Source organism: Pagrus major, chromosome 1 (assembly GCF_040436345.1).
Source record: "Pagrus major chromosome 1, Pma_NU_1.0".
Lineage (NCBI taxonomy): Eukaryota > Metazoa > Chordata > Actinopteri > Spariformes > Sparidae > Pagrus > Pagrus major.
This window is the reverse complement of record NC_133215.1, coordinates 1,403,877-1,418,649: the sequence shown is the minus strand read 5'-3', so window position 1 is coordinate 1,418,649 and position 14,773 is coordinate 1,403,877. Positions and strand designations below refer to the sequence as shown.

General features: G+C 41.4%; 1 protein-coding gene across 1 annotated transcript; it reads right to left on the bottom strand.

The window, feature by feature from the left end:
• Positions 1-5,795: 5,795 nt before the first annotated feature.
• Positions 5,796-12,499, bottom strand: LOC140996297 (stonustoxin subunit beta-like). Its single transcript, XM_073466656.1, has 4 exons — positions 12,486-12,499; positions 11,271-11,444; positions 9,238-9,284; positions 5,796-9,003 (listed from the first exon to the last, which is right to left on the bottom strand). The coding sequence occupies exons 1-4, from the start codon at positions 12,497-12,499 to the stop codon at positions 8,456-8,458; spliced, it is 783 nt and encodes a 260-aa protein (XP_073322757.1). The 3' UTR covers positions 5,796-8,455.
• Positions 12,500-14,773: the final 2,274 nt, after the last annotated feature.

Sequence of the window (14,773 nt, the reverse complement as noted above, 5' to 3'; positions counted from 1 at the left end):
TTTTTAAAAAGTTTTTGCAGATGGAAAAAAAAAATAATTTAGATCAGACAGAAAATAGAACACCAGAAATAAAAACGTCTGCACTGACCCCTCAGGGCTTCTGTACCTCGTTAGCTGTAAGGAAACTACCTGTGGAGCCCCTTCAGGTTTGAGGAGGAAACCCCTAAATCTGATGTATCGATCAGCTGTTAACAGTTATTATACCATGGTCTGGGTGAATACTCGATTATGATTGGCTGGAGGGTGTTAATTAACTTTTGATAAACAAACACCTCCGAAACTCCTCCTGTAGCTCCAGTGTAACTGCCTGTTTCCTGTTCTATATCTATATAAATGTTTTATTGTCACCTGACACGCGTCTCCTCCTGTTTATTGTAATGTGCTCCACTGGCCACATGATGGAGACAGAGAACCACGTTGTATGGCTCCAACACAGGGTTGTATAATGAAATGAAAGTTGATATAGAAATATACAAAAACATGAAGTGCATCTTTTGAATCTATCAGATATATCAGAGATGTGCATTTATGAATGATTGGCAACAGTACACTGCCTCACACAGGGCACCATTATGTAGTGCTTCATGCAACAGTAATAGGGAGTTTTTGGTTAAATTAAACTATCAATAATTATTCATGACTATCAGGGATAATTATTAATTATGATCAGTGATGGGAGTAACGGCGTTACTAACGCCGTTACTTTTTTCACTAACGAGTAATGTAACTAATTACTTTGACTGTCACTGTAACGCCGTTGCCATATCCGACACCCCGTTACCGTGCGTTACTAGTCGCATAATGAGTTTTTTTCCCCTTAACTTCATGATTGAACTCGTGTGTGCCTGTCTTAATAATAATAATAATAATAATAATAATAATAATAATACATGAGTTTTATATAGCGCTTTGCGTGATACTCAAAGTCGCTTGAGAGAGAGGAGGATGAGAGAGCCGTCTCAGCAATTATTGGCTGATGTGTAGTGAGATTACGTCTTCAGCCAATCAGAGAATTGGGTATGTGTTTCCGCATGCATAGTGCCGGGTACAGAGATTTGAAAGAACTTTGGCGGGTGCTTTTAGCTCTTCTACGACAAAGGGATCGAGAGATGGAGAGTGAGGAGGAAAGCAGCAAAACCTTTTCCAGATGGAAATACCGGCACTACTTCAAATTCACCGAATTCGTAGGTAAAAATGTGCATGTCAAGTGCACATTATGTCCCGGAATGAAACCTTTGTCCACGTCTTATGTTAGCAACTCAAATTTAATGAAGCACCTGTCGATCGCTCACGCTTCAACCAAATTGGTGGCCCGCGACAATGCTAGCTCTTGTGCCGCTAACAACGAAGGACCCCCCTCATGCAAGCAACAAAAGCTGGACTTTAGTGCTTCTGCTCCCCAGAAACTATGTCAGACAGAGCTCTATGGCTTGATAGGGAGATACGTTGTGGAAAACATGCTTCCGATATCAACAGTGGAGTCAGACTCCTTCAGGGCGTTGATAGGCAAAATCCCAAGAAAAGCAGGCGTCGGTCCGCCCTGTAGAAAGACGTTTTCGAAATACATCGATACCGAATACGCGACCATGAATGCTGAACTGAAAAAAGAGTTCGAGCAACTTGAATACTTGGCGACTACGGCAGATATATGGACAGCACATAATAAAAGCTACCTGGGCGTAACTGCGCACTGGATGCATCCAGCGAACATGCAACGAAAGAAAGCTGCCCTGGCATGCCGACGGTTTAAGGGCCGTCATACACACGAGAGCATTGCCACAGAACTTGACAACATCCACTCGTCATATGGCATTTCGCACAAAATAACCGCCACAGTCACTGACAATGGCTCAAATTTCGTAAAGGCATTCAAGAGATATCAGTCAGTTGATGAGGATGAGGCTGTTGATGAGGAAGATGACGAGGTTACTTTTGTTGACATAAGTGATGCCTTGCAAGCCCGTGTTGACGACGAGGAGGATGTGATTCATTTACCACCACACTACAGGTGTGCATCACACACACTGAACCTTGTGTCATGTTCTGACATTGAAAAGTGGATTCTCTCCAGCCCAGAGAAGGCAGTTTACAGAAGTGCAACTGCAAAATGTACATCATTGTGGAACAAGGCCAGCCGTTCCACAGTGGCCGCAGAGACAGTAGAGGATGTGGTGGCAAAGAAGTTGATGGTGCCTTGCAGTACCAGGTGGAATTCTTTCTATGATGCTCTGGCTAGGATTTGTGAGATTCCCCTAGTGGACCTAAACACCCTCTCATCCAAGTTTGGCTTGAAAGCAACCACAGAAAAAGAGCATCAGATCCTGAAGGAATATTGCATTGCAATGAAACCACTGACAGTCGCCCTAGATATCCTCCAGGGAGAGGACAACTGCTACCTCGGATCACTGCTACCTACCTTGGAGACCTTGATGATGAAAACCCGTGAGCTGAAGAGTGGGCTTAAGATACTTGTGGACCTTCCAGAGGCAATTGTGGAGGTAAGAATTACATTTCTGTCTAATTTTGAAAATTGTGTATAATGTGTAATATATATATTTTATATATACAGATGTGTATAATTATAATAAATGTGTATAATATATTATATATTGTACTCATAGTGTGTGTGTGTGTGTGTGTGTGTGTGTGTGTGTGTGTGTGTGTGTGTGAGAGAGAGAGGGGGGGGGAGAGGGAGGGGGAGAGAGAGAGAGAGGGAGAGAGAGATAGAGAGGGAGGAAGGGGGAGAGAGGGAGGGGGGAGAGAGAGAGGGAGAGATATGGAGGGAGGAAGGGGGAGAGATGGAGAGGGAGAGAGAGAGGTAGAGAAAGTGTGTGTGAGAGAGGGAGAGAATGTGTGTGTGTGTGTGACTGAGGGAGAGAGAGTGTGTGTGTGTGTGTGTGAGAGAGAGAGAGAGAGAGGAAGAGAGTTTGTATTTGTATAGATGGTCAGTAATGTGTTCTTTGCTTTATGTCATTTGATTTCAGGCAATAAAAACAAGATTTGCAGAGGTGCTGGACAGCGACGGTGCTCTCCTGGCTGCTGTGACTCTGCCCAGGTTCAAGCTACGCTGGCTGAGGACCCAAGAGAGAAAGGATAAGGCCAAAGCAGAGCTGCTGGCGGTATGTCGTGCAAGTGTGAGAAGTGACGACCAGCATAAAGTAAGCACCACCACACCCACATGCTCCAGCTCAACTGTCGAGGATGCCTTCTTCTCTTTTGAAGATGATGAGGACGACACTTCTGCTACTGCAGAAAGTCAAGTGGCAGATTATTTGAAAGCAGGATCCCAAGGCATCGACTCACTTAATGGATTTCCTCTCATAAAGAGAATTTCCTTGAAATATAATGCTGCCACTCCATCCAGTGCTCCGGTAGAGAGACTGTTCAGCCTGGGGAAGCTAGTCTTCACACCAAAAAGGAACAGACTGTCTGACGTCAAGTTTGAGAAGCTGCTCATCTTGCGCTACAACAACTGGTTCAAGAACTAACATGTTGATATGGCTGGGTGGATGGTTGGAGAGAGGAAGTTCAGAGTTGTAATTAACAAACATGAACATTTCCAGTTCAATTTGCACTCCTGTTTTAAGAAATCCATCTTCATTTTAGTTCAGTTTTTAGCCTGTTAGTTTTAGTTTTAGTTTATTAGGATCCCCATTAGCTGGGCGCAGACCCAGCTATTCTTCCTGGGGTCCAACAATAAAATCACAAACCGTTAAAACTTCTACACAAATCTGTACATTCATTTAAGCACCATACATTGAAAAGAAAGAAAAAAAAAAAAAAAGAAAAAAAAACATTTAATATAAACTACTATAAAAATGGTTTAAGACTGTTAGATTGTGTATTTCTCTTTAAAAAAAATGTTTTAAAAGTCTATCATCCATTGTAATTTATATGGAGTTACAATAAATGCAAAACTCAGGTACTTGTCTTTGTTGTTGTGCACTCTATTCATCTGGCTTATGAAACACACGCTGAGAAGGTGGGGGCCGGGTGGTGAGGGTTACGGGGGCGAGAAACGCAAAAGTAACGGAATAGTTACTTTTACTAGTAACTAGTTACTTTTATTGTGGAGTAACTCAGTTAGTAACTCAGTTACTTTTTAGGAGAAGTAACTAGTAACTGTAACTAATTACTTTTTGAAAGTAACTTGCCCAACACTGATTATGATTAATAATAAGATCCAATTTATGTTAGATAACCTTGGGGCACCACCCTTGAAGAAGGGAAAAGATAGCCAATTCACAGAATCAGGCAGTCCCAGAAAAAGTACTAAACTGTTTGTAACTCTGATTAATAATTAACTTAATAACTACAACCAATATTACCATAACAGTTAGTTACCATAAGAGTTCTTGACAGAGAAGAGAGCAACATTCACTCTTGTACAATATTAAATAGGCAGCTTGAAGGTTCAAAAGTCTTTTATTTAAGAGAAAGATGAAAACACACTAACTAACATGTACTATATACAGGTGTGTGTATGTGTGTATGTGGAGTGGAGGGCGTTAGAGTAAGAGAGTTAGAGTAAGAGAGGCTTGAGGAGAAGGGAGCGAGAACAAGGAAGGCGCTGAAGTTTTGACTATCGGATCAGAGGGGGGTCTGTCACCCTGACCAATAGTAGCTCAAAGCTGAATTTTGCACCTAGGTATGAAGAATGGGGAATTCTGGGACACTGAGTTCAGTTCAGAGTCCATTTTGAAATCCATAATGAAAGAGGGGAAGTAAAAGTGAGCTCCACCTGAAACATCTACAGCAGTAAAATGACACATACACATTAATGCAGCAGGTCGCCATATAGGCGGTCACCTGTAGCACCACATGCTGGAGGAGCGCCGCCGATTGGGGTGTTGTGTTAGCTGCTAAGAATGTCTATGAATCATCTGAATGTCAAGCCTGTTCACTTATTTGGCTAACTGTTGCTGCTGTCTGGTTAACTGCTGCTGCTGTTCAGTGTTCCTCCTCCTACCTACAGTGTTTGACATTGCGCTAAAATTCACTGAACAAAATGAACAAATAATTACTCATATTGTTGGGTATGTGTAACTATTTAATTGTAGTGCAACCTCTTTTACCAACCGATCGACCTACCGACCGATCGTCCGACCATGCAGGCTGCAGCAGTTGTTTGTCCTTCTCTGTCTGCTGCAGCTACATGTTTTTGCTTGTACAGTAATAATCAGGCTGGTCTACTCTATAACTGTCCAGATGCACTCAGGACAGTTTTGCAGAAGTCTCCAACAGCTGCTGGAGAAGGGCCTTCTAATGTGCCATCTACTCTCTGAAGCATGCAAGTTCAGAAAAATGAGTTGTGGTCTCTGATACACTGCAGTGTTATTATTATTTTTATTGTTGTTATTATTTTTATTATTACTGAATATTACAGTTCAACCTTGTTACCAATTAAATGCCGTCTTAGTCGAATTAAATAAAGCTTATTTGTACAGTCCTGACTTTATATGTGGTAGAATGACACAACAGACTGAATGCAGTGGTGTAACAGCATGGATGTACTGTATGTTTGAATACAGCTGCAGGTCAGGCAACAAGCAGCACCACCACCACATCCAGTACGCCACCTACCTTCAGTGAAACGCAGCCTGAAGCAGGTGACTTCTGTTAATTGTATGTTACTGTGGGCTTTGTCTAGTGCCCTGTATTATTCAGTGTTTTTGTTTGAAAAGTAATTAAACTGTTGATGTTTCTGATGGCTATTGTCCGTATATTGTGGTGACAAATCCTAATCTAACCTAGGGCTCTGTCATAAAGGAATACACAAATACAACTACTTAATTCAAGATATTTATTGAGCAACTAAGGGATATGGATGATGAATAAGGACCACTAAATATACATACATACATACATACATACATACATACATGTACATATACATGACTAGAGTGGATGAATGATAATGAATGGCAAATGCAGGTATTAAACTATTGCCGACAGAATCAGTAAAAGCAAACATCATTTAAGAATTCGCTCTGCATCAACTCTCAGCCAGAACACATGAGGATGGTTATTTCCTACTTTTCTGTGGTGATGGATGAGCTGATGATGAGGTGAACTTCCTGGAAAGCGCCGGAGCAGGCTAAGACAAGGCCTATCTGAGGCCACAGAGGAGACACACAGCATGTGTTCTCCGGTCAAATAATTAACTAACAATAAAGGAGGATTTCTTCAGCTCTCAGTAAAAGGTTAAAAACATAAGCCAACACCTGATCATGCCTGTTGTCCGCATTGCCAAGCAGGAGTGCTTCACCATAGAGAGCCCAAAAAAGAGTGATGAGCAAAATCCAAGAGTCAGGATGTAAACCGTAAGAGACAAGAGGGCAGGACAGCATGTGTTGTGAAGTTTTATAGTGTAGGGGTGTGTTTTGGTAGTAATAAGATCCTTGGCGCTCTTTTCCCGATTGCTAATGAATTCCTTTGTTTGGAAAAAGAACTGGCCTCTTCTTAAAGGAGAGTAATTTGATTGGTTTGACTAAATAATATTTGAATTATGGCAATTTGTAAACTGTCATCAATTTATCTGACATATCTAAGAACCAGTGTTGGGGAGACTTAAACTACATGTAGTTGAACTACAAAGCTTAACTACAATTTGCTGTAACTTGCTGGTAGTTAAACTACATTCATATTTTGTGCTGCGTCAAGTATTTCAACTACTTTTTGGGTCATTTTTTGTAGTTTAACTACTCAGCACTCAAATGCTTCACAGAGTGGGTGGGTCTTTGTGCCAAGGAAGGCAGTGCTCATATGGCACAAGCACGTCATGGACAACCCTCCTGCTGCCCCCGGTGCGCCCCTGAACGCACCAGCCCAACTATGGCCATATTTGAGCTTGTACATGTTGGATATAGATGGATTTTTAGTGTTGGTAAAGATGCTTTTAGTGCCAAACGGAACCGGCTGTCTGATAAAAACTTTGAGAGACTGCTCATGTGTCGTGTCAACAAGCAATTCTGCCCTGGCATCTAGTTCTAGTGCCAAAGTGTTGGTACCTCTGAAGTTCCTGTGGTGTTGACCAAAAATGTCAGCTTTTGTTCTTTAAAAATAAAACTTAAGTTGAGAGGCATATTTCTGCTGGCATGTGAATTTTTTGTAGGCTATTATATTTTGTTTCATATACACCATGTGTTGATTTATTTAACGCTGAGTTAAATGAGTATAATGAGTATAAGTGGTTGCTAAAGCTACTTTTTTTAGCAGTAGTTTTACAAACTACATTTCTCCAGGGGTAGAAATGTAGTTTGTTCAAACTACTGCCAGGCTGAACTACATGTAGTTTTACAAGCTACGTTTGCAAAGTAGCTTCCCCAACAATGCTAAGAACCAATGGAGGCTCTAAGAGCTTGTAAGATGAATTAATCAAATAACACAGAGTAACAAAATATAACAAATAAACATGTTCTCATCTGTAGCTTTGGATTATAGAACAGAGGAGCACATCTAAAATGATAATTGATAATAGAAGTCAAATCATAAGTAAACCATACTGGTTAACATCAAATACACTCATGTGATACTGACATTGTGTCATTGTGTTAAAAGTTACTACCAAAACTCATCAGATAGCAAAGTGGAATCCTGTAAATCAGCAGATTTTAAAGCTGAGGTTCATTGATATCACAATGATTACATGATCTGAAACACAAGATAAATATATTTACACATTAGTTGATAGAAAGGGACCATTTCAGACACTTGTGGTGAGGAAAAGAGAGGAGCAGGACGAAACAACTTAAAGAGGAATGTTGGTCACCCCACAATTTACAGCCATAGAGAGGTTTAATGGTCCTTTTATGTGGATGTAGTCTCTGTCTAAAGAGTGAATGAATCTGCTTTGATCCGCTAAACCTGAGATCCCAAACTGATGTGAAAAGACGTTATTTCCATCAGGAGAGACACGTGAATGAGAAAGTCAAATGTTTATTATGACAGATGATGTGAGATAATGAAGTGTTGACAGGAAGTCTTTGGCTCTTTGACTCTACAGGGAGATTTTGTAATGGAGGTCCGTCTGCACGTAGCAGCAGCTCTATCCACTCATATACACATATTTACAGATAATAACTCAAAGAAGACAAATGAGAAACTTCAATGATGAACCACAAATCAACTAAATAAAAGCTGTCTGAACAAAGATCATAATTATGATGATCTATATGCATGTGTGTGTGGAGCCTGATTTTATTGTATATACAGGCTGATTGTTGTGAGAAAACAATCAGATCACAAAGTTCAGAAAACTCAAATCTGAACGTTCAAAACATATTTAAAGAGATTTAAAACCACTGATGTGCAGCACATTGACCAAGAAGAGACAACACAACTAACCCATTTCTGTTACTGTGATTTACAGAGAGTGTGTGTGTGTGTGTGTGTGTGTGTCTGTGTCTGTGTGTGTGTGTGTGTGTGTGTGTGTGTGTGTGTGTGTGTGTCCCTCCTACAGAGGCACTGAGGAACCAGGTGACCGGAACCAGAACCCAGGATAAAGAGGTTGAGTGAATGTGGTGTTGAAGGTGTGGAGGTGGATCAGTGAGTCAGAGGAGACTCTGTAGAAGGACAGAGTGCCAGCAGGACAGTCCACATACACTGCTACTCTGTTAGAGTCAGAGGAGGAGGAGGAGGAGGAGGAGGAGCAGGAGGAGAGGACTGTTTCTCTGTTATTGTGCCAGACAGAGTAACGACCATCATCAGAGCAGCTCAGACTCCAGGACTGATTATTCCGTCCAAACAAACAGTCATCACTGATTCCTCTCCTCCTGATTCCTCTGTAACTCACTGATATATGAACCTTTCCTCTGCACTCGACCTCCCAGTAACAGCGACCAGTCAGACCATTTCTACACAGCAGCTGAGGCCAGAAGTCAAACCTCTCTGGATGATCAGGATATGGCTGCTTCTCTTCCACATGTGTCACCTTCCTGTTGTTGTCAGACAGTTTGAGGTCTCTGTTCACTGTGTTTGTGTCCACTGTGAGTTCACAGACATCTGATGGAGAGAACAAGACACAATACAGCAGCAGTTTATCATCTAACACAGCTGATGGTTTATTTGTTGCTTTATTAACAGACTGACTGTTAATTAGATCAAAACTTCACAATGACTCATCTTTTTGGATCTTCTTTCAAACTGACAGTTGAATGCAGATACACAAGCTTTAGATTTAAACTACTTTAACATGTGCTGCCTTGTTTTCATCAGTCAAAGTGAACACACACTTACACTTCCTCACACCAGGTTTCAGCCTCTGCTCTCCACCATGTTCCACCCTGGAGGAAGAAACAAAGTCAGAATGAACCTTCAGAAGCTTCCTCATCAATGATCTTCATAAAGCTTCACTCAGATCACCATGAAGACAAAACAGCTGCATTTATAAAACACACTTCATACACACACTCAAATTTTACATCAAATATTCACAAACAACAACTAAATAATTAAAGGTCAGCTCAAGAAAACTACGTCCAGTCATCCACCTGAGCCTCTGGCGTGTGGATCAGGTCTGTTGTTGATTATTTGGGTGAAACTGTGTCTACAGATAAAGCTGCTCTCAGCTGGAAAGATTTTCTGGTCACAACAAATAAAGACTTTGTAGGCGAGCCTTCATCCGAACAGAACAACAGGTTCTGGTTCTGTAAATGTTTGCATCATCTCCTTCCTAACTTGCACCGTGTCTTGAATTAGCTACAGGAAGGGAGCAGATCCATTTTCTGATATTCATATTTACTGGTACATATTTAGATAAATAGTCCATAACTACATGGATGCAGTCAGAGTCCTTGTTGCATAATATAACTATATATATATATATGTATATATATATATATATATATATATATATAGATATAGATATAGATATATATATATACATATATGTGGTAGTTTTGTGAAACATACCGTGATAACGTGTTGAGATGTTTCAGTACTGTGTATGGTAAATACAGTAAAGTACAGCATATACAGTACTGTAAAAAAGAAGCAAACAATAACAATTTGTGGTTGCATTTTTTTACAGAATGGCTAGAAGACCTAGTGGAGGTGGACGCCAATGCCTGTTCACCCAACAGCAGGAACTTGCCATAGTGAACCTAGTCAGAGCAAACAATGCAATCCGTCTCCACCAGCTACAGCAACAAATACTTGCAGATAGGCAAGTATTCAACAACATAAATCGAGTAAGCATTACCACTATCAGACGCATCTTGGTAAAGCACAACATGACCATGAAGCAATTGTACAGGGTCCCATTTGAGAGGAACAGTGTCAGGGTCAAAGAACTTTGACATGAATATGTACAGCCAAATTTAACACAAAACTCCCTATTAATGTTGCATGAGCATTAAATTTCTGAAAACATTTGAGGACACTGCAGCAGAATATTCATTCATATTTGATCAGCACTGCCTCATGTAACTGTTACAACCCTTTTCCACTTGACTCTGCAGTCGACACAGGTTTATATCACCTCGGCCCAGCTTTGATCTAAACGTAAGACCCAGCCGTTATCAACACCCAGTGATGCACGTAAATAAGGAAGAAATTTTGGATGCGGTCTGTTGTTATTTTCTCTTCTGTTTAACTGGTGTTGTTTCCTGTTTCCAGCGCATTCGTGATGTAAAACATGACGTCACTGACGTACAACGTATCACTGCCAATAAAAATCACAGATGGTCTGCCTTGCCTGCGCGAAGTGGGAATGGGGTCATTAGCTGATTTTTAGCGGGTTGACCTGCATTTTAGAAAATCTGTGTTGACCTGCTAGTTTTGGTGGAAAAGCGGCATTAGATTTGAGTTTCATGAGCAGTGTTTGTTCAGATGACACTTTCTTTTTCGACCCCACTTCACTGAGTGAACGATGTGTACATTTGTTTTGCTCTGAGATGCTGCTGCTCTAGAGCGACATCTAGTGGCAGTAAATCTCAGACATTTGACCTTTAAGTCAGGGTCACTCAGGGTGGGCATAATTCAAATGGACACAGTTTGCATTTTGTAGTGATGAAAAACTGTATTTCTGTGTTTTACTCACATATATCACACATCTAAATAAGGTAACAACACATATTCTGGTCTAATTCATTATAATTTGAGGAAAACGTTGAATGGAAAAAGCCTCTATGTCCATTTTTAAACACTTGTAACAAATATTGATAATTAAAATAAGTCAACTTTTGACTGATTTTAATCACAGAACAGACATTAATTTAGACAAAGGTCAACCAGACAGATTGTCAAGAGCTCTTATTGTCTGTTCATACCTGAGAGTGTCCAGTCTCCAGTCTGGATCCTCGAGTCCAGCCGACAGCAGCTTCACTCCTGAGTCTCCTGGATGATTGTAGCTCAGGTCCAGCTCTCTCAGATGGGAGGGGTTGGATCTCAGAGCTGAGGCCAGAGAAGTACAGCCTTCCTCTGTGATCAGACAGCCTGACAGCCTGGAGACACACACACACACACACACACACACACACAAACACACACACACACACACACACAAACACACACACACACACACACACACAGCTGAGGGGTAATGCAAACTTGTGTGATAATTCTCTGTGGGTTTGTCACTTTGACATTTAAACTATTGTTAATGTAAAAACACTGATTAGAGTTGCTTTAATTAAAAAATGATATCACAATCTATTTAATTCCAATCACGATCCACAATCTAAATTGTGAACTTATTCATCAATTTTAAAATGCCCTGTTGTTGAAGTAGCTTATGAATTTCTCCATTTACGCCATTAAAACACAATAGTTCATTAAAGATAGTTCTTGTTTGGCACAAGCTCCTCATCCATCATGGTCCTAGCTATAGAGTGGTGTAATTTATAGTCCGAAAACAAAGATATCAGTTAGCATGTTAGCACGTCCTGTCCCCTCGACTCAAAGTCTGAGTTTGTTGAATGTGTTTTGAGTTAAATGTGTGAAATAAAGTGTGTGGTTACCACAGGCTGAAGATATTTGCACATTTTGTTCTCTTACATAAAATACATCATTAAATGTCCCACAGTTTAATTATAAAGATATTCCATGTGTTAAAAACGGTGGTTGCTAACAAGTGTCTAAATGAGTCTACAGAGGTTGTCGGGGACATTAAACATCCTCACAGCGAACACGGAGACTCATCTACTCACTAGTCCGTCTTTACAGGCCCACTTTAGTTACACACTATTCTAACTCTGACTTTACAACTTGTACATTGACCAGTTTATAGAAAACGGGTATAGTAATTGTACAGTAAGACGCTTAGTGGTGGTGACGTTTAAGTCATGTGACCGTGATGTCGTCTGTTTATAGCCTAACATTAGCTTTTTACTGCTAGAGATTTAATTTGCGCTTCAAAAATTACAAAGTGGAGTTCATCTGTGGAGATTATCTTGATAAACAGAACCTGGAAGGATCATAAACTTGTGTTTAACACATATTATTTTCTGTAATAATCCAAAATACAGTTCAATAATCCCACAGACGGAACCAGGGCCATGCTAACTTCAGTTAGCTACAAAAATATATCATCACGAGCCATGAGAAGGGATTCTTCCAATCAGCATATCCATCATGTTGGCTGCATCCCTCTATTGATGTTTTCATATATCGCTGATCTGCTACTCAATGGAGTTATGTGAAGTTTGGAAATGGAAGTATGAGGACACTAAATACAACAACCTCTACGGTTCACCTGAAGAGCAGATTGTGGAATCACAATCTAAAATTGTTGATAACCCACCTCTAGCTTTGCTTCACAGTAGAGCTGTTAAAATAGACTTTAACCTGCACGTAAAGCAACATTCAAAGAGTTATCTCTTAAATAGGGTATGAATCCTGACCTGAGAGTCTCCAGTTTACAGTGTGGACTCTTCAGTCCAACAGACAGCGGCTTCACTCCTGAATCCTGCAGGTCGTTGTTACTCAGGTCCAGCTCTCTCAGACTAGAGGACTGGGAGCTGAGAACTGAGGACAGAGCTTCACAGCTTCTCTCTGACAGATTACAGCCACTCAGCCTGAAGGAGAGTTAGTGACAAAGACAAACACTGATACTGTTTCTGTCTTATACAATATAAATAAAGGAACTAAGGGAACAATATGCATGATCAACTGATCAATCTGATGACTAAATCTTGGGACTCTTATTTGACTGATATTTGATATTAGGAGATTCATTAGTGGAGAAAAACCCTACATGTGTGATACAGTATCAGTTCACTTACAGAGCTTTGTTGGAGGCTTTGACCACTGGCAGCAGCCTCAGAAGAGCCTCCTCTGAAGCACAGTATTTCTTCAGGTCAAACACGTCCAGATCTTCTTCTGATGACAGTAAGATGAAGACCAGAGCTGACCACTGAGCAGGAGACAGTTTATCTGTGGAGAGACGTCCTGATCTCAGGTACTGTTGGATCTCCTCCACTAGAGAACCATCATTCAGTTCATTCAGACAGTGGAACAGATTGATGCTTCTCTCTGGAGACAGATTCTCACTGAACTTCTTCTTGATGTACTTCACTGTTTCCTGATTGGTCTGTGAGATACTTCCTGTGTGTGTCATCAGACCTCGTAGGAGAGTCTGATTGGTCTGCAGTGAAAGACCCAGGAGGAAGCGGAGGAACAAGTCCAGGTGTCCATTTGGACTCTGTAAGGCCTCGTCCACAGCACTCTGGTAGAGATGTGTTGGTTCAGGTTTGTCTCTGAATAGTTTAGACCACCGGGAGGTTTGTTTACCTTCTGCCAGCAGATTGACTCCAGAGTTGATGAACATCAGATGGACATGAAGAGCAGCCAGAAACTCCTGAACACTCAGATGGACGAAGCAGAAGACCTTGTCCTGGTACAGTCCACTCTCCTCTTTAAAAATCTGTGTGAACACTCCTGAGTACACTGAGGCTGCTCTGATATCGATGCCACACTCTGTCAGGTCTGATTCATAGAAGATCAGGTTTCCTTTCTGCAGCTGCTCAAAAGCCAGTTTTCCCAGAGACTCAATCATCTTCCTGCTCTCTGGAGTCCAGTGTGGATCTGTCTCAGCTCCTCCATCATACTTGACCTTCTTCACTTTGGACTGAACCACCAGGAAGTGGATGTACATCTCAGTCAGGGTCTTGGGCAGCTCTCTTCCCTCTCTGGTCTTCAACACATCCTCCAGAACTGTAGCAGTGATCCAGCAGAAGACTGGGATGTGGCACATGATGTGGAGGCTTCGTGATGTCTTGATGTGGGAGATGATTCTGCTGGCCTGCTCCTCATCTCTGAATCTCTTCCTGAAGTACTCCTCCTTCTGTGGGTCAGTGAACCCTCTGACCTCTGTCACCATGTCAACACACTCAGGAGGGATCTGATTGGCTGCTGCAGGTCGTGTGGTTATCCAGAGGCGAGCAGAGGGAAGCAGTTTCCCCCTGATGAGGTTTGTCAGCAGCACATCCACTGAGGTGGACTCTGAAACATCAGTCAGGATCTCAGTGTTGTGGAAGTCCAGAGGAAGTCGACACTCATCCAGACCGTCAAAGATGAACACAACCTGGAACTCTTCAAAGCTGCAGATTTCTTTGGTTTCAGTGAAGAAGTGATGAACAAGCTCCACCAAGCTGAACTTTTTCTCTTTCAGCACATTCAGCTCTCTGAAAGTGAATGGAAATGTGAACTGTATGTCCTGGTTGGCTTTGTCTTCAGCCCAGTCCAGAGTGAACTTCTGTGTTAAGACTGTTTTCCCGATGCCAGCCACTCCCTGTGTCATCACTCTTCTGATTGGTTCGTCTCTTCCAGGTGA

Excerpts from the sequence above, each read along its gene's own strand:
- LOC140996297 (XM_073466656.1), bottom strand. Across the intron at positions 9,285-11,270 it reads TGGAGACTGGACACTCTCAG|GGTGGAACATGGTGGAGAGC; the intron begins GTATGAACAGAC and ends TTCTTCCTCCAG. Across the intron at positions 9,004-9,237 it reads GAAACCTGGTGTGAGGAAGT|ATGTCTGTGAACTCACAGTG; the intron begins GTAAGTGTGTGT and ends TCTCTCCATCAG.